This window comes from Aquila chrysaetos, chromosome 12 (genome assembly GCF_900496995.4).
Source record: "Aquila chrysaetos chrysaetos chromosome 12, bAquChr1.4, whole genome shotgun sequence".
Taxonomy (NCBI): Eukaryota; Metazoa; Chordata; class Aves; order Accipitriformes; family Accipitridae; genus Aquila; species Aquila chrysaetos.
The window spans coordinates 17,415,730-17,435,579 of record NC_044015.1 but is presented as its reverse complement, the minus strand read 5'-3'; the positions used below and the strand labels follow the sequence as shown (position 1 = coordinate 17,435,579).

Sequence of the window (19,850 nt, the reverse complement as noted above, 5' to 3'; positions counted from 1 at the left end):
AATTACTGGAGATTACGCTCACATCTGTTGTGCTTGGGATCTCTCAATCAGTTTAGTGCCCTCAGTATCTGATCCAGTGGTGAGTCAACAATGGCAAATACATATAGGGATCTAAAACCACCTGTCTGAACTGTTTGTGGCTATTTAGTGCAAAGATAACTGGGTCAATTGTCCTAACACCTCTGAAGGAAGAAACCTGCAGAAGATGTTTGATATTTCAGTGATCTACCTGTGATCCAACTGCATAACAAAGTGTTATAGCAACAGCAGCGTAGGGAGTCTTCCTCAAAAAGCTTGCCATATATCTACATTAGGATTCATACGTTGCACAGGGATATAATTTTTCCTTTATAGAAAAAATATTAATCAATTAATTTTATATTAGAGGAAATTTGCCTTTTCCTAGGAAGAAAGGTTGGCTGAATTACGTGACACAATTAATTATGAGCAAAGCACTCATGACAAAACATGAAGACAAATCTCTGGCCGAAGAGGCTGGCACTGTAGGCTCCCCGTTACGTCAGCTGCAATATTAGAATGTGGGTTAGGAATATTCTGCGGGATATTCTTACAGGGGAAACCGTATGGTGCTTTTTAATTGTTTTATGCAAGTAAATATAAAAATACACCTCTCTATTGGCTTTTTGTAAATTAAATACTGTTTGTAGAGCTGAGAAACTGGCTTTTTTTATAACTAATTTCCATATAAAACATCTGTCAGTATACAGTCTTTCATAATGATGCCAGTGCATACAGAGGGCCTTAATCCATGGCAAATAAACAGCTGGAGACAGTTCTTTTAATATTTAGTATTGCTTGATTTACTGTTTGGAATTTTTTTGATAGACACAGCAGACAGTTTCCAAAACAGCTTATAGACTTTTAACACATCCTCATTTTAATAAAGTTCAGTTCCTAATTTTATGTACATTTGGCCTCACCACAAGAAGTCCACATTGAGAAGATTACAACAGTATGAAATTTTTATGGCTGATAAAAAAGATCAGTTTCTTATTGCTTTGAATAGAACTTTTAAAAAAATAACTTTCAAATATGGCAAAAAAAAAAATAATCTTGCTCTGTGGTAGTTTTAATGAGTACCAGATTCATCAGGTAGCCTACAACCTGCAGCATTTAAAATACATATCTGAGAAGTGCGAGGAGTATATCCTTGCCTAAACAGAAGGACTGAATTTATTCAGCAAGAAAGCATTCAATCTGGTAAGAAACTTTTACTTGCAAATGACTTGAATGAGTGATTTCCTTCTACCGAATACATGCATATTGAAAGATGCTGCCTGACCCCACTGTTTCACTAAAAAATTCATCCTGAAGAAAACTATCTGCTGGGCTGAAAAAATCTCGACAATAATCACTAACTGTGGGAAAGAATTGGGTATATTGCCTTAGTGGTGCCATCAATGTTTCTCAAACCTTTCTTGGAGGGATTTTTTTTATGCAAAGAGAACAGTTTCTTTGTTTAGTCTTTCATTTCTTTGAACTTCCAAACAGGGAGGCCGCTTGCAAGGTGTCTGACTCGCATCTAGACTGAAACTGGGCAAAGACCACCGCTTATTTTCAAACACTCCTCTGAATAATCAACATCCACCAGAAAGCACTTGGTATTCGCAGGCTGAAGGCTGGATTTGGGCAGCAGAGCTGAAAGGTGGTTTATTCTACTGTTAGATTCCGCCAGCTGTCATGTCTGAATAAATTAGAAATCCACTCAATAATTTTCTAAATTGTCTATGAATTGAGGTTAGTATGGATGGAAATATTATTTATCTTTAATTTCTAAATTAATTTACATCCAAACCACTGATAAGACCCTAGGACTGCGTAGGTAAAGCAAATGTCTGGTTAAACATTATGAAGGCTTGTAAATATTAACTAGATACATACTTCACATCTTCCGTAGATTATGGTACAAATCTAACAAAAGGTATTACAGATCACACTGTGAGGATTTGCAAATATTACCAGTAAACCAAATGCTAAGCTAATGCAGCCATATCATAAACATTTAAAATTTGAGTGTATTAGCTCTTAAAACTCTCTAGTCTGAACTTCTATTCATAAAAGTTCCCCCAGCTCCTTTGTTAAACTTGCAATTAAAGCTGACCTGATTAAGAAGACCTGCTTTCTCAGTCATGTTGGTAAGACACATTGATTAGAAAGCCTGGGAATCCTCATGCCTATCCAAACAGTGATCTCTCCCTGGGAGTTCACTGATTAATTAATGAGCATGTTTACCTGTGTGTGCCTGTTTGGGCAGATTAGCCTTTGCACATAGCATGGCTGAAGGGACAATGACAGCTACTGGAATGTTGCATCCCTGAACTTTAATGATAGCATAGCATAACTTTCACACAAAAGTCCTGCCCAGCCATGTCTATACCTTTTCAAGGTATTACCTTTGCTCATGTTGTCCTTGAATCGTCATCTGTTCTTAAGCAGGAAAACTTAAGCTTTTTACCTTGGTTTTTTTAATGAATAACATTGAAAGATGAAAAAAGATGTTTGGATGGATCATGCAAGGAGTTAATAAATATGTAGAATATTTGTAGACATGTATTTACTCTATGTATTTAGTTAATAAATTTCACAGGCTTCTTGAAAGAGAGCTATTTTGAATCAAGGACTATCTTTAAAGAAGCTCAATTATGAAATGATCTCATGTAGGTATCTGGTGTTTCTTAAAAGTAAAGTATTTTCTCTTTTAAATTTTGTCTCGTGACAGTATTATGGCTAAGAAGTTTAATGGGGAAAGTGATGTTTGTGAATTTGGGGATTCGGAGAGCTTTGCATCGGGAGATTACATTTACAATTTGGGATGAGTATGTGTAAGTTTCAAACAAGTTGTTAAAAAAATAACCTCCAATCCCATTAAATGAACAGCAGACTCTCAGTGAGGTCAATATTTCATTCGAAGAGATGCCTTCTAAGTCTGTGAGGTCTGACAGGTGATTACATCGTTAGGAGATGTACTGATAGCTGCTGAGATAACATAAAACAACTGTAACTTATTTGAAGGAATGAGGACTAAAAGCGATCCCAGTACACTCAGCGGTGAATGAAGAAGTAATTCTTGGTACAAGGTATAAATTGCTGATCATACGAACGTGTTCCAGGAAATGTTTTGCTATAACCACACAACGGGAAAGTGCACCTTTTTCAATTTTGCCATGTTTGACAAACCCGTTGGTGTTCCCAAGGGAGAACATCTTTTTCAGCAAGCTCTGCTAACAATGTTCTGAAGGAAATCCCTTTATGAGTTTTAGCAGCATTTAAGAGGAACACGACTTTTATTAGTAGTATCTTTTGCTATTAAATGAAATGTACCTGGCCGAGGAGAACTTCTCTAATACTTAAGATCCCTTAATTCACAATACCTGTGCTCCAACTTACGGAGAAGATGAGAGCTCTCTTCTACCTCAGAACTGGGCAGCAAAGAAAAAGAGCCTTGCTGGAGTTAGTTGGGGCGGGAGATTTAGACCTGTACAGAGGTAGATTCAGTCAGTTATACCTAAACCCCCTGTTATTTCATAGGGTTGTCTCTGTTTGTAGGGTAGATTCTGTTTCCTGCACTCCCTGTGAATCTCCTCGCACAACGCATGCGTTCTTGCAGGTTGCATTGGAAGGATTCAAATTCCCCCATGCTAAATGCTTAACAGAATACTTCTTGTCTTCAGAGGCTTTGTGCTTTTCCCTTCTCTCTGTCCCTTTTACCTTCTCCCTGCCAAAAGAAAATCACTAAATGTGTGTACGTAATGGTTTCAACTCTTAAAAAGTAATTGGATTCTCACAGAACTTCTCTCCCTTGCTCCACCATTTCCAAGCGACGTGATGTGTGGCCATTTCTTGTCTGTTTCTCATATCCCTTTTTGAGATCCTAACCCTGCTCTGCATCACTTTTATAGACCCAAACCCACATGGTTTTGATTTGGCAGAGAATGGCAGATTGCTCCATATTAGAAAGGATGTGGATGCTTGTTTTTGGATTTTGTTTGGTGTTTTTCAACTACATCTCCTGTTGTTTCCATATTGAATTTGGTTGTAAACTAAAAAGTATGCTATGCATTTTACATTGATCCTTGAGATAGAGCTGCCCTGATGGCACTTCCACCCACTTCTTATCTGATTCAGATAAAGTAGACTTTTGGGTATTTTTCGTGCAACCTCTTACTGAAAGCATTAATTAGTTTGGGAGAACATTATGACTTGTAAGTCCAATTCAGTTTACATTAAGACCTCTTTTACTGACAGCATGTAAGAGCTGAATAGTGTCTATAAATACCTCTATCAGTTTTAAGGCTCCTTTACGTTATTACAGTGCTACAAAGATGACTAATCACCACGGGCAAACTACCGTTAAGAGTGAGTAGGAATCTTTAAATTACCTGATTTTTAGTTGCTCATATCTATGAAATAAATGTTCACTCCCCATCCCCTGCAAATCCTCTTATATAAGTCCCTGTGCTAACCTTTTAGAGAGAATTTAGGCATTTTCATGTTATGCAAAGCATAAAGAAAAATGCTTTGTGTCTTCTAGATTACTCGGTAGAACAGTTGACTCTGAAAAGCCCAAATATCATGTGCTTCATTGTTCTAATTTGGAAAGGAAAACCAAAGAGTAAAGAAAAGCAAACTAGACTTTCCTGGATTTAGAATATACTAAAGTAATCCATTCTCTGCGTATCTATTTATTAGGTTTTTCTTTCAGTTTCTCCTTCCGCCTCAACCCTTTCCCAGAGAAGGGCTGAAAACAAGGCGGCAGCAAGAGGTGGCTTTGAATACCAGCACCTTCCCTAAAACATCATCTTTCATTAAAAGCTGCTGTGGTTGCAAAGCAGTCTTAAAAACAGGAACTAAGTGTAACCTGGGCATAGATGTCTGCTTAAGTTTTCACAGAGACTGAAATAATAGCTGAGAGATGTGAGCCTCATCTCAACAGGGTTTTCTCTCGTATGCCCTCTAGTTTAAACATGAACTTTCTCTATTCTTCCTGCTCTTCCAGGGAGGCGAGGTTTAGTCACCGCATCCAGTCAATTTACTCTAGTGACAAGACACGTATTTACTTTGGGAAAGAGATCTTACCTATTTTTTCTCCAATTATAAAATAAATTCCAAGGGACTTGATGGTCATATCTGCCAAGACAGACACCAGTCCAAGAGGCTGGTTGGAATCACACAGTAGATCAGTCTGACAGGCCGCCAGGCTACTCTTCTGCCTATAAAAGTGGCAAACATCAGCTGCTTGAGACGAGAGAAACAAACTCACAGTAGGCTTATAAAATATTTAATATAATCCAAAACACAGATTTACCGAAATCCTGAAATACAGCATTTTTTTCCCCTTTCTGGTACACTTCAAATGGAGTTTTTCCACAAATAAAACGTCTCAGTATTTGGATAATCATCCAATCCAAATTCAGTCTTGCTAAATTATCGGCCATTTTTTGCAGCAAAGGGTTTCAAATTCTGCGTGCTTTACTGTACGTACGGGGGTAGAGATGGAGGGCAGAAGGGAGGTAGAGAGAGAGAGAGAGGTACGGACAAGATTGTGACCGTCTCCCTCCTCGCGCATGCTTTCTCATGTACCCAGCTTTACTGGCTGTTGCTGAAGCCCTTTCGCTTCTGCAAGATCCCTGCGTGCAGGATGCAGCCAGCCTGCCTGGCTACTGCAGCTGAGCTGCTCTGGGAGGCTGCAGGAAAGTCCCTGCCTGGCTCTTCCCATTGCCGCGGGTGGAGCAGGGACGGGCATTGCTCCCCCTCTCCCCCGGCCCTTTTCGTCCAGACTGATCCCATCAGAGAAGTTAAATTTAACAGCGGCAAGTTAAAGCTGCCTGCTTCAAGGGCCTCTCACGGTATACAAAGATGCACATTTGATGATTTTTTTCTAAAAAAACCCTGAGCTATAAGAAGCGCATGGTTACGTGTGAAGGATACAAAGCCCCAAACAATTTCATTTACTTCAGTGGGAGTTGCAAATACTGGCTGTTAAAACACAGCCAAAAATTATTGTGAAATGAAGGCTGGGAAAGTAAGCACTTGAAAACCAAGAAAATCCCAAAGCTAAGGTTTCTGCTGTGACATTCAGTCGTTTTTGCTGCACATCTATAGTTTTATTATTATTTAATCTATATCCTGTGAGGTATGTAGGATGTGTAATGAAGCCAAGGCAATATTGCTTTGGAGAAGTTAGTAATTTCCTGACTTTTGAATATTTGATTTTTCAGCCTTAGTAATTCACTAATGCTGTTTTATGTGTTTAATATATAACTGGCTTGAATTTTTTTCTTCAACTGCTGATACGATTAGTTTCTGGAAGAGCGAGAAGAATGACGTTCTTCTTTGGCCCGGTACCGCAGAATCTATTTTATGCATTTTTTCACTGCAATGATACTATGCAGGGGAGGGAAACTTGGTGTAGGTGGGAATTTGGCTGCTCAGTGCCTCTCAGATGAATGAGACTTGGAAGCCTCTCAAGGACAGTGTTATTTTTTCTTCCTTTCCAAACTCACTGGAAACACTCAAGGGTATAAAGCTTTTTATGTGTGTTTAAGGGACGGTGCGTTTACTCCAGCGCCTTCCCCCACAGCACCACCTCTTAAGCAGTTTGGGAGACTGTTTGTTTAGCACTCGACAAAAATAAAAGCTAAACTGATTACCGGAGGTTAAATTAACATTTATGACCTCTAGTATGAAAAGCTCCACTTTCCTGCCGTGCATGAAGAACGTAAAAGGGATGTTGAGATGCTTAAGTTAACACGCTCGCCGGACGCATCCCAGGAGCTTCTTTTGCAGCGGGTGAAGGTGTCCGTGAGGCAAAACGTGAGCGCCGCCGACGTCGCCGTACCTGTGCGCTGCCCCACTCCACCTACGAGGGGCCTCCGCCCGGGCCCGGAGAACGGGCTGCAGCCGCCCCGGGCCGGGCCGAGCCGAGCCGAGCCTGGCGCAGCAGGGCTCCCCGGGCCCAGCGCACCTGCCGCGGCGGGCAGGGGCCGTACGCCGCCCCTGACGGGGGCAGGCCCCGCGGCCCCCCGCCGCCTCCCGCTCGCCCCCTGGCCCTCCCCCGCCGGGCTCAGGTGACGCCGGCCCCGGCGGCTCCCCGGGCCGCCGCGGAGCTTCCTGGTTCCCAGAAGGTGCCGGAGCGACGGCAACAGGAACTGAGAGACGGGGGGAGGAGGCGGTGCCGCTGCTCCGCCGCAGTCGCGGCCCGAGCCGGGGGAGCGGAGCAGCCATGGGCCGCCGCCCGCCGCCGCAGCGCTGAGCCGCCCCCGCCGCCCAAGGCAGAGGGGCCGGCGCTGCCCGCTCGCCCCTGCCGCGCGGGGCGCTTCTCCCCGAGGGGCAGTGGAGCAGCCGCCGGGGGCCCGCGATGTGACCATGGACAGCAGGTTCAAGTGAGTGTGGGGGGGGGGGGCGCCCGGCGAGGGGCCGCGGTGGGGCTGTCAGGCGCGGCGGGCAGGCAGCGAGTAGGCCTCGCAGCCGCCCCGGCCTGCCGGGCCCGCCAGGCGGCTGGCAGGGAGGGAGGGAGGGAGGGAAGGAAGGAGGGAGGGAGGGAGGGAGGGGAGGAGAGGGAGCCCACCCGGCGGGAGCGTGCGAGGGGCCGGGCGCGCCGCGGCCGCTGAGTGACAGCGGGGCGGGCGGGAGGCAGCGGGGCCGGGAGCGAGCGCTGCGCGCCGGGCCGGGCCGAGCCGAGCCGAGGCGGCACCCGCGGCGCGGGGGGAGCGGGGCGCGGAGAGCGGAGGGGCGGCGCCGCCTGCCCTGTCGTCGCCCTCCCGCAGCTGGGAGGGGTGGGGGGGTGGCGCGCTCCTGCAGCCGCCGGCCTCGCCGGGTCGAGGGCGTCGGTGCCGGGGAGCGGCGCCCGGCAGGGCGCGGGGGCGGGCGGAGCGGTGCCTGCGCTCTGTCGGCCTGTGGCCGGTGACAGGGGGTCGCGAAATGGTGGCAGCTCGCTCTGGAGGCGCCCACCCGCCGTGGCGGGAGCGCGGCCGCAGCCCGCGGGCCCAGCTGCCTGCCTCGGTCGCCAGAGCGCCCTCAGGCCTGGGCGCTACTGCTGCCTACAGGGACCCTGCCTACAGCGGCCGGTGGGCTAAGGTTTGTGACGTTAAGCTCTCCAGTAATTACAAACCTTCTTTGTGCCGTTATGGTGTGGCAGGTGCAAAAGAGACTTTTGGGTGTTTGGAAGCACTGCTATTCAGCCTTACCAATCGGGAGTGGCCACCCGGTCTTGCTGATATTGGAAACCACCAAGATGTTAAACACGGGTTTCAGGAATTGACAAAAATCTCTGTGTAAATACATGATGAATAAGCAGGCTGCTACCGGGTAGCTGTAAAGGAAACGAGAGACAGTCTGACAATTCTCAGATTAGTTTGACACATTTTTGACACTTCTAAGTGTAGTGGGATGTGAAGAGTAAACTTAGAAGCATTTTTCTGCAAAAGTAGATTTAGGGTGGTATAGTGAAAGGTGGAAGGCAGTGTTACTTCAAAGAGCTTTCTTCATGAGGGTAATTCAGCTAGGAGTTGAGGTAGAAGCCCTCATTCAGTGTTTGTAACACTAACTGATTCATGTTAAAAACCCAGCGTTGCGTGGTCGGGGTTTTAGGAAGAAATGGAAGGGTTAAATGGCCTGAGAATATAAACCCAGCACCTGAGCTAGAGTAACATCATGGGGAGATCTCACTTGTTTTAAAGGAGGGATTTTTGTGGTTCGCTTTTCTAGGTGGCTCAACAAAGCCAAGCCTTATCAGTTTCATTCTGAACCCACTCGCCAGCCAGAGGAACAGTGGATGGACTTTAATACCAGAGTAAATCTCCAATATCCTGGATTTAGGCTGTTGTAACTCAGAGCAGAATTTGATCTCCTACACACAGGATCAGCAGATACAGGATTTTCCCCAACTAAATGCTTTAAAATAGGATGCAAGGAAACATTGTGATATGGGCGGGTTATGTCTCCATAACCTGAATTACACTATAATTGCATATCTCAGTTGATGGTGCTGAGGTCAATGAAAGCATGTAAGAATCAATTAATTTGTGACAGTTGAAATTTTCCCCAGCTCAGCCTTTGGATTTAATTCAAAACTTCCTTTAAAGAAACAACAGTGTGTTAATTTGCTGTGTGCTTTATTTGAAGCATTCTAGAAACCTGGAACCAAGTCTTGGATTTTTTTTTATTTGCCTAAAACTCCAGCTGCCTTCAGTGGGAGCATTACCCAAGAAGGGAGTTTAAGTGTGTGCCTTTTATGTGGTTAAATAGATAATTGATACGGGTGAGGTTATACCATTTGTTTTTAATATAAATAGCAGCGTGCTTGGTAGGCAGAGGTGGGTGGCATAGTAATGGTATTTAGAACTGTTTTAATAAACATTTAGTTTGGGATTAGGTTGAGTGCTAATTGCTATTAGCATATGCAGTTCACTATTACCAGTTGTGTATTTACTGGGGAGGTGAAAGAGGCATTGGCTATCACACAGAGCTGACTGTGATGGTTGCTGCAGATACGGAGGCTCCATCTTGCCATCTTCCTGGCTAGCTCAGGACTGTGTCCATCCCTAGTTATTGCATTAGTATTTTCTCACTCACTGAATCATGTCTGAGATTCAGCCTTTAAAGTCAAAGATCAATATCTTGTGAAAGAGAAGGCTAAGTGATTCTCAGCCTTATGGCGGTAATCATATGCATTTAAAGGGTAGTGGCTAAATTCGTGCATTAAAATGGAAGTCTAGTGGTAGGCAATTCCTATTAAGTAGAAATAAAATGTACCTTTAGAAAAGGCTGCCCATGACTCCATTAATATGTTTCAGATTGATTGGCAAGGATTTTAGTAGCACTTTTTTTCCAACTGTTAAGCATGGTATGATGGAGTGGCTTAAAAGCTATTTGTGTATAAGGCAGTGACAGTATCACTTAAATAAATCACACAGTTTAGCTTGTTTATCTTCCTTATTCTTAAGGCTGTACAGGGTAATGTGACTTTGGTTCTTCCATAGAACTAATCTGATTTCTAATTTTATTTTAATGAATTTTTAATTTATTTTAATTTTATTCTGTACAAATAAAATGGAAAAGGTATCACATGGTAGAAACACTATCTGAAACATATATATGATTAATCAGTTCTGTTTGCTTCTAGGGAAAATCCAGAACGTACCTTTGATTTGGTACTGAAAGTAAAATGCCAAGCATCTGAAGACAAAGGTAATGTACTGTACCTATTGATATTTATTTATAGAAATGAGAGGTGGAAAAAAAAATAGTTTGTGTCTTGTTCTAGTGTCGTCTTATGTTTTGAATTGTGGTTGGATTTGGAATGTATTAGAAAGTGACTATGGTTATTTTATTGCCTTTTAAAATCTATTAATGTGTTAATTCATAGTTGTTGTGGGTTTTTATTGTTATGTTTTCATTTTGGCTATTGTAAAAATATTTTCGTTCTGAGAGAACTACTTGCAAAGCTTGGATTTGAAATGTATCTTCTACAGTTCTTAAGTCTTAAAATATTGATTTTGTGTAAGATTTCATTTTAGCAGATCAATTGACTTCTGTCTATCAGTGGAATGTTAATTTTGATTAGTGTGATAGGGAGAAAGTAAGTTTTTTTCTGAACAACAGAGACTTTCTTTCTAGCTCATGTTTGGCAGTTGCTTTGGTTTGATACATGATACAAACAGCAATGAGTGCTGACTAGAGCTTATATTAGCCATCAATTTCACGTCTCTATAAACACGTGCTAAGAGAGGTGTAGTAGTGCAAGGGTTATCTGAGAGAGGCTTTTTTCCTCTTAGGTAGAAAGAAGATGGGATTTCCAGTGCAGAAATTAAAGTGACCTCTAGAAAGTCCACTGGGGGAGCTTGGTTCATGTTCTCATCCGAGGCTGTTGGCCTTATTAAAACACAGGGAGAGAAGTCTTGTTGGCATTGTGTTGTAGTCATGTTAGTCTGTGACAGCTGTATCTTAATCACAACTGTAAAAATGATAAACTACATCTTAAAATTGAATATATTTCTTCTTCTACTGTGCTAATGGATGCTGTTTCCAGAGTTTACTATTCTAACAAGTTAGAAGCCTGTAGAAATTTATAGCCCCAAAGTATTCCTTTTTTTTTTTTTTTTTTTTTTTTTTTTTTAATTTCAGCCAACATTTTTGTCAATGGTGTCATGGGTGCATGTCTGATATGTTTACAAAAACCATTTTTGTTGAAGCTAAACAATTGTACTTCTTTAGGTCTTTTCCTGAGAATGCCTCGTCATGAGATTGTTCACTTAGTTGTGGAATGATGTCTTGGTCCTGGTGCAGTCCTTGGGTATTTTCACTTTTTTTGTGACCACCCAGCATCCTTTGGTTTATTACCTGTTTTGATTTGCTGTTGGTACAGTCATGGTTTGGGGAATCAGATGGGCTTTCCTAACTCTCTGGTCATTGTTGTGGTTTGTATCATGGCACATTTTACCTTCTGTTCTCTCCCTTTTGCAGTTTTTACCTTAGTAATTTCATAGATGATGTCTGTGAACCCTGCTTAGCTACTTGACTTCTGATCTGTTCCTCCTTGCATTGTGCATTTAGTCTCTGCCTCCACCTGACATCCCTTCCTGGGGGCCCATTCACATCTCGGCTTAGGCCCAGCTTCCAACCTGCAGATTTAATTCCCTTTCTTTCTTTCCCTCCCGAGAGCTAGATTGTTGATAATCCTTTCAGGTCTTCATCTTGAAATCCTGACAAATGTGGTTTTTTTTCTTCTGTGATCAGAACATGGATCTATATCCTTTTAATTGCTTTTATGTCCGTTTTGACTTCTGATTTTTGTTTTGCATCTTTCTGCCTCTGCTGCCATGAGAAACCACTTCTCGTTACCTGCAGCTCTGAATGACCGCCTGTGCCTGAATTCTGGTCGTAGTCACTTCCCCTGCCTCCCTTGGTGGGCGTTTCATGCTGTTTGTCAGTTGTCCTCTGTGGAGAGTAGTGTCTTTAAGAAATCTCTGTATCTCCTTGAACTGTGACCCGAGTTAATGTGGAGACTGTATTGTGGGTGCACCCTCTTGTATTCCACTTTTTGCTATCATTCCTTCTACCCTCCGTGGGCTCAGTTGCTGTTTGTCCATGGGGTGGCCAAAGGCAAAAAGGATGTCTGATGCCGGTAGCATTGGAGTCTGTGCCGTGTGACTGGCGAGGGGTTTAGGGGTGTTTCAGCTGGCCTGGAGGTTGTATTGATTCTTGCATGAGTCTGGAGATCAGCACAAAAGTACAGTCCTCTTTTACCAATCAAATTCTGCTGGCTGAATATCCCAGCTACCATCCTGCTGTACTTGGTGACCCATCTGGGATTTCTTTTCATTTCTTTCATATTATATCTAATTCAGATGTCAAGCCCTCACTGGAGTGAGTTTGTTATCATATTTACATCACTGTTCTCATAATACTATATGTATCAGATTAATATATCTGAATGTTAAAGTTATTTAAAGGAAATTCACAAGGGACAAAAGCGTATTGTCTTCACTGCCACTTTAGAAATGAGGCACAAGGCTTGTCATGCTAAACAGGGAGCTTTCAAGGTTGGCTTATTATAAGGCCGAACAAATTTGACAGTTACCCTGTATTGTAGGTCTTGCCTTTAAATAGAATTTCATGCTAGGATAATCTTTTGAATATATCATACTGGAAAACATGGTCCATTCACCTGTTTCTTTGCTCATGCTTCTTTCTTTCTTATGAAAGAGATTTGTGTTTAAATAGGGCCTTTCTCCCTCGCATCCCATCTGCTCCTTGTACTTGATCCTGAAGCTATGTCAGGGCTGAATTTGTGACATCACTGTCACCAGTGTTGCCGTGGAAATATCACAGCCACAAAATTATGATCTCCCTGCATGAGTGAGCAGCAGGAGAAGCCAACTTAGGAGAGAGGAAGACCTTAATGTGACCCATGTATCTTTAAGCTTTTTCTTTTCAAGCTTTGCTGTAGTGTGCATTCTTCTGCATTTTAATTTCCCTGTGCCAGCGTGTAACTGTTCTAACAAATAAAAATTGCGGTAGCCCTACTGCATGTGTAGCTATTAATAAGATGATATTTTTATGAGGACGCTATATGTCTGCAACAATGTGACATGGTGAAAAATTTTGCTGTTAAAATTACTATGCTTTTGGAAAAGTATTTTTAGGTAACTTCTTAATTATAGCATGACTCTGAAGGAATGTTAATTTTTTGGATCGGACAGTGTCCTAGGGCTCTCCGAGCTATAAGGGATCATACATACATGAAATGCAGCAAGGTTTATATGTGTTATGAAATTTGTTCTTAAATCATTCCACTAATTATTTCCAACATTGTTTTCTACTCAATGTAAACACATAAGAGGTTTCATGTAGGTTAATGTAAATTTATCACTTCATGTATGGTAGGTAGCTCCTGAATTGGTTACAGGCTCAGTTGTGCTAGCATGTCTTTAGTTATAGCTGGATCAAAATTTTGTTTTCCCGTTGGATACATGTTTTTGTGATTTGAGAGTAGCTTGCATACTTGAATATTTATTTCTTAATACTGTGTTCTTGACTGAGTAGATCATGCTTTTGGGCTGTTCTCTCTCTTTCTCTCTGTTTTAAACTACAGGAGTGCACAATAGCATTGCTAGAATAGTGATCTAACCCTTTTCTCATTTTTGGGGCAGGAGAGAAAAAAGGGTACTCTTTATGTAAATATTCTTATAATTGAGCACTCCATTGAACTAATAGCATGAATTGTAACATTTTTTGCTGTTGCTGACAAGCTTTGTTTATTCTTCACTCGGGTTATGTTAAAAAAATAATCTGTTTACTAGAGGGCTTAATGCCTGCTCTTAGCACAAAACAGGATACGGTTCCCTCAACAATTTAGAATATATTGCTTACTGTATTTTCAGAGTAAATGATGCTTTTGATATTATACTACACCTAAGATGTTACCTTGAAAGTTGCATTTCAGCTGTATTTAATTAGACAGTTGAGACATATATTCCAAGGAGAAGAAAAAACCTTTTAGGACCAAAATCAGATTGTAGCCCATGTCATAACTTCCAGTCCTTTGCAGTATAGTCAAGATAGTAAGCAGCAATTAACATGATACGTTGAAACATAGTAACTAGTTAGTATGACAACTTTTTCTTGGGAAAATTCATAACCCAATTCTCGCAAAACTTTGAGGTGAATTAACTTCTGTTCACCGGAGTTTGCTAAGTGACTGGGAGATGAGTGCTAAGCTATTGTAACAGCCCAATATTTGTTAATTGTGGATTTGGCTTGCAGTGTCCATAGCACGTTATAGCAAAAAGTTTTACATTGCCTTCCAGGCAGTTGCAGATTTTTATAATTCTTTCCTGTGTCACTCCTTAATGAACAAGCAAACAAAAGAAATAGCAAAAATGTTTGCCCATTTTAACATTGTCAGCTGGCCTTCTGTATTAAATTTTCACTTACAGACCCAGAGGACAACTTGATAACATATATTAATATTATCAAAGCTGTTGTGTTATTTTAAGGAGGAGCATTGCTCTTTAGCTTTAGGGTAAAAAGATACAAGTGTTTTTGTGCTTTGGGCTGAATCACCCTTTCTAGGTATCAGGAGTAATGCAGTGTTACAGTTGTCCTGAGTGCATAGTTTTACATAAGGCAATTACTTCAAGATTGTATGGCAGCTGCACCTACAGCAACTTTACTCTTCTCCTGGCACTCTTGTCTCTTGAAAGTTATGCTGCACCTGGCACTGTAAGATATGCTTGAGCCTAGAAATTGGCTAACTAAAGCAGTCAGCATCTTCCCCCCGCCCCCCCCCCCCCCCCCCCCCCCCCCCCCCCGCTTCCTTTTTCTTCTTTCTATCCAGGTCCTTCCATCATGAAAAGTAAACTGAATTTCTGGAAAGCTGATGTTTCTGAACTCTTCCACAGGACATGTCCAAAATAATAGTTCCAGTGTAATCTTTGTGAAGAGTGTGTGTTTATCTGTGTATCCATGCATACACAAATGTACACAATATGTGCATAGACATATATATGTCTGAACTTTAGATTTTAGTTAAATGTACAAAGATAAAGTTGGTAATTGAACTCATTCTATAAACTGTACATCCTATATTGATTTTATTAAAACTGGATTGCAGAGGCCAGACACAAAAGGCAATGCAAATATAGTAGCTAGCAGTAGAAAGGCAATGTGCAACAACTTCTGTGAACATAAGGTCTTCAGCATTTCTGTCCATGGTTTCCCAAGAAGAAGACAACGCAGGCTGGTTTTGGTTTGTGTGGTTAAGAGAGTGCTGTTTGCTACACCTTCATTTCTTTGGTTGTAGCACATACGAAAAGCAACAAAAAGGCTTCATGGAGTGTGCAGATAGATCCAGGAAATTCAGCCACTGAATGTGGTCATTTGGGACTAGGACTGCTTTAGGTCCTGACTGTTCAAGTTTTACTTGAAAACCCCTTTGAAGTAGCCGTTCATTTTCTGTTTAAGCAAAGAATAATTGTTTGAACAAGGCTTGAAATTTGATTGCTTTGTCTCTATTTCCTTTTTAAATGCTAGGAAGCCTTCTATAACTCTAGGGCTAGATGCATGATTTTCAGAGAAGGTGTTTAATAGGTTGTATTGAATTGCATAAATAATTCCTGTAGTTTATCTTACCTGTGCCAGAACCAGAACGATAATAAATCTTAGTGATTTATTATTTAGTGTTGCATGATCTCTGAATTATTTTTCTTTAAAGGGTCTTCTTTTCATTAAATTTTCAAGGAAAAGCCATGAAAACCAGTTTAATTGTGTGTTGGTAGAGTTAAGAACTATATGAAGTCCAGGAATTAGACCAGAAATGCAGAATTCTTTGAGGATTTATTGTGGCCTGTAGGGTACTAATAAGGTATGTAGTTCCAGGAAGGTCCTAGTTCTGAAAAAAACATTTGATGCAGTTGGTAGTTCTGTCCGTGGCTAATGTGCCTAGCTTTGGTAGGGTTTTGATTAAGAGTCTTCCAAAGCTGCTTTCAGGATTGTGGTCAGAGCAAGCACTATTTTTTCTTCTTCTTCTTTTTTTTTTTTTTTTTTTTCCTTCACTGCAGAGAGCTGTTTATGAACCACAGACTCTGAGCCTGTGGGTGTAATGTGCTGATCAGATAACTCTTTTCCTCTGCTGTACTTTTTTTTTGCAGAGCATCACTTGAATCTGATTAAAAAGATAATTCTTTCAGTGTAATACATGAAGAAGTCTGCAGGATTTTTTTTAAAGAGCAATGAAAACTTTTGCTATAATCTCTATACTGCCAACCTTTTTCACTGTTGATTTTAACTGGAAGGATACTAAATAAGTATTGGTCTGCAGAAGTTAGGTTTCTCTAACTTTTTAAAGCATGCTGTGTTCTTCAGGTGACTATGAAGAGCAACTATATATTGCTATGAACCAGATAAGCTTTCTTACAAGTCTCATATTTATTTGTAGATTTTTAGTCTCAAGTACTGTGTTACCGTACTAGAATTTATTTTACACCAATAAAAAGTTAAAGATGCTTTTTCAGTTTGTACAATGCCATTTCAGGACATGGGCTATCTAGTTATAGTCTTAGATGCTGTTTTTGTATATAAAAAAAAATGAAGCTTTCTTACCATACTGCTCTGAAGTTTCATTAAGCCTAACACCCCACCACCCCAACTCATTAACTCATATGTTGTTATTTAGGTTAGTGCTACTTCCCCGTAATGGTTTCTTGTTTTTCCAATTGAAATTTTCAAATGGTGATACCTAAAAAACTTGAAAGAGGACATTTAAGCTAGTCTGGTTTCTCTACAGGATTATCAATTGATTAGGAGCGGGATATTTCACAGTCCTTTGTTGAGGATTATATAAATGTTTTGAGGGCAAAAGCAGGTAGTGCCTGAGATTGTGCATCACTTTCATCGTTTTTGACAAAACCAAGGAATATAAGCCAGAGTTTGGCTGAAGCTCTCTTGTGTATGAGCACCAAGCATACCTGTAAGTCCTTCATAAATTATAATCTTTTGTGTAACTTTAAACCCTCCAGTTGTATCTCAATGAATGTTTTCATTATATTCAAATTTCTTTCATTTAATTGGGAAGCTCCTCAGGGTATGAACAATGTCTTCTGTGTGTTTGGGCTGTCACTAGCAAAGAGTGGGTGTTGGAGAATTATGAACAGCAAAAACAATTCAGGCAACTATGATTTTGCATCTAAGACTGGTGTTTTGATGCTTTTTACCTTTTCCTTTCATTCTCCAGAGACTGAGAAATGGAGGGTAGTCACTCCAGCTTTCAGCTTTTCTTAACAGATGCAAAAATATGGAGAAAAATGTTGCTGCTTTTCAGTGCCTCATTGCCTACAGATTTTTTTTTTTCACCAACCTACAAAGATTCTTGGATGTATGTGTAATTTGGAGGTGGGTGCAGATATGTGTGTGTAGGAGGGGGAAGGGTGAGAGCTGCTGGAGAAATAGGTCAAGGAAGCCCTTTCTCCTATCTCCCCTGCATTCTTCACAGGGGAGAAGAGACCTCGTTGGGGAGGGATGACCCTACTACCCAGCAGTCAAAGGACAGTTCTGGGAGGAGTGGCAGGCTCTGCTCTACTCCAGAGATTCCAGCTGTAGTAATGTGGGGGCAGGTGCTGTGGTATCAATGCTGGTAGAGATGAATTAGTCCCCTGCAGGCATTTGCCCGACTGTGCCATTTTTTCATGTAATGCCATATGCCACTTTCAGCAGTGTGATGGGGTTTTGGGCAGTGAAATTAAAAGGGAAAAACTTGATGAATTAACTAATGCAAATATTAACTTGGTATAAAAAGAGTTTTGTATAAAATTCAGTAGAATGAACATACTAGTATTAATATAACTAAATAAGCCAAAACCAGTAACCTGCATCATGTAATGTAGTCAGTCAGTATGAAAGTTGATGCTCCTGTGCTTTTTTCAAATTTAATTTTAGTTTTGTTTTAGTACTTAACTATTTGAGACTGCTGCCTGGGGAATAGTTTGCGGGCTTTTAAATTGTTTGCATTCAGAAGTGTTAAGAGTTTGCATATTTTTCTAAGCTAATGTCAGCATGCTTCTGCCCTCCCACACGCTGAACAGTCCATCTTACACAGAGGTTTATCGTTCTTTAAGGAGATATGTTATGCTGCTAGCTCTCTTCATATATAGTTTAATGGCTTGTCTTCCATATGTGGAGGATTTAAAATCTGCTTAAAAAGCTTTGAAAACTAGTTAAACTTTCAAGGTTTAAAATGCCTTTTGCAAAGCCATAAGACACTTCTCTCTTTAGCACTGACTTGAAGAGGCTGAAGTGTAGGGTTTCCTGTCTGGTTCACAGAAACAGTCTTTTTAATTCTTTTTCCTTTGCCACTGATGATATTATCTGGGGATGCAGATACGTGCAGATGCATTTGCTCATCGTGTAACTGCTGTGATAGATACTTCTGTTTGTAAATAAAATAAAACATGATCAGGGCTACAAAGGGAAGAGTTATATAACTGTTCATGAAGGGCTTAAAAACCCCTGAAGCCAAAATAAGTTTTCCCAGTAAAGTGTTATTGTTATTCCTTAAAATAATTTTGTGTAGTAAGAGCAATTTAAGCATAGCACCTCTTTGCAACTAATGTGTTAAGAATCTGTATTTTTCGTGGTAGGCTCGTGTGTGATAACTCCAAGATCCAGGTAAAAACATGGTATTTACAGGCACATACTTAGGATAGAAGATTCTACATGACTGACAGATAAAGTACTAAAATGCTGAAAACCTTAACTTCTTATATTTGCCTTTGACGTTTTTGTATGTATCTTGGAACTGTAGCTCTATGTTTAGAACTGCATAATTTGGGTGGACAAAGACTTCTTATATTTTGTGATTCTGGTTTAGGAGAAAAGATTAAAACTTAATATTGAACTTTATATGGAAAAGAGAAGAGAAAAAGCAGAAATGTTCAGGCCTTTTTTCTCTCACCAAGATTTTGGGTGTGGTATCTGCGCTTCCTGAGCTGGGAAAGCCAAGGCAGCAGTTTACAGTCATACTGTCTTCCTTTGCAAAATTCTTAATCCTCGTTTGGAAGGTACTGGCCAAGTATTAAATCCCTAATTAGAAATAAGGCTTGAACAACGCCCTTAGATTATGTTTCCTAGAGTTTGAATCTGAATCTGATTTCTTTACACGTTTGAGTGGGTATTCAGTAGTAGATTAAAACCTAGCTAAAATTACAAACTTGTGTCTGAAAAGAGCATATTACTTAGGGTTTCTGTGTTTACTTTGGGACGTATTTTACAAATTTTCTTAGTTAATGCCAAGTTTTAGTCATCATAGAGTCATAATCGTCATAACAAAGGTATTTTGCCATAGCTGGTTTACCATTGCATTTTTCCTTAAACTCAGAATGGGAAGGAGTGACACAAAGAATGGTTAATACTTCTGCTTACCTTCTAATAGAGAACAAGAAATTCCTATTCATCTGACTTTAGATGCTGTTCACATCAAGGGTTTTATTTGTTGTACCAGTTGAGCCTGTTTTAGAACACATCTAAATACTGTAAAGTTATGGTGTCATTGTATAGACTGAGTCAAATGTTTGCTTTTGGGAGGAGGCAGTTCTTTTACTCTGTTACAGGACAAGCTAAATGCAAAAATCTGATGTCTTTGTACATAAATACTGGGTGCTAAATGTTGAATTTAACTTGTGTTTAACACTTAACACTCTTGTGTTGCAAGAGTTGCACTTGACACAGAGAAGCTGATGCTGTGCCTTATAACTGTTATCAGCACATTTCCCTCAGAAATTGCAAAGGAAAGCTTAACATTTTAAGGCAGCCGTTTCCAGGAATGGAGTTGCATT

At 40.8% G+C, this 19,850-nt stretch overlaps 1 protein-coding gene across 6 annotated transcripts in view; it reads left to right on the top strand.

The window, feature by feature from the left end:
- Positions 1-7,294: 7,294 nt before the first annotated feature.
- DENND1B (DENN domain containing 1B) overlaps positions 7,295-19,850 on the top strand; it is a 169,335-nt gene continuing 156,779 nt past the window's right edge. For 5 of the 6 annotated variants that reach the window (XM_030033491.1, XM_030033490.1, XM_030033489.1 and 2 more), the window contains exons 1-2: positions 7,295-7,403; positions 10,145-10,209. In XM_030033491.1, the coding sequence (XP_029889351.1) occupies positions 7,387-7,403; positions 10,145-10,209 (82 nt within the window). In that variant the 5' untranslated portion in view covers positions 7,295-7,386. Of the gene's footprint in view, positions 7,404-8,727; positions 8,813-10,144; positions 10,210-19,850 lie in introns of all 6 variants that reach the window. The other variant, XM_041127795.1, reaches the window with a different exon arrangement.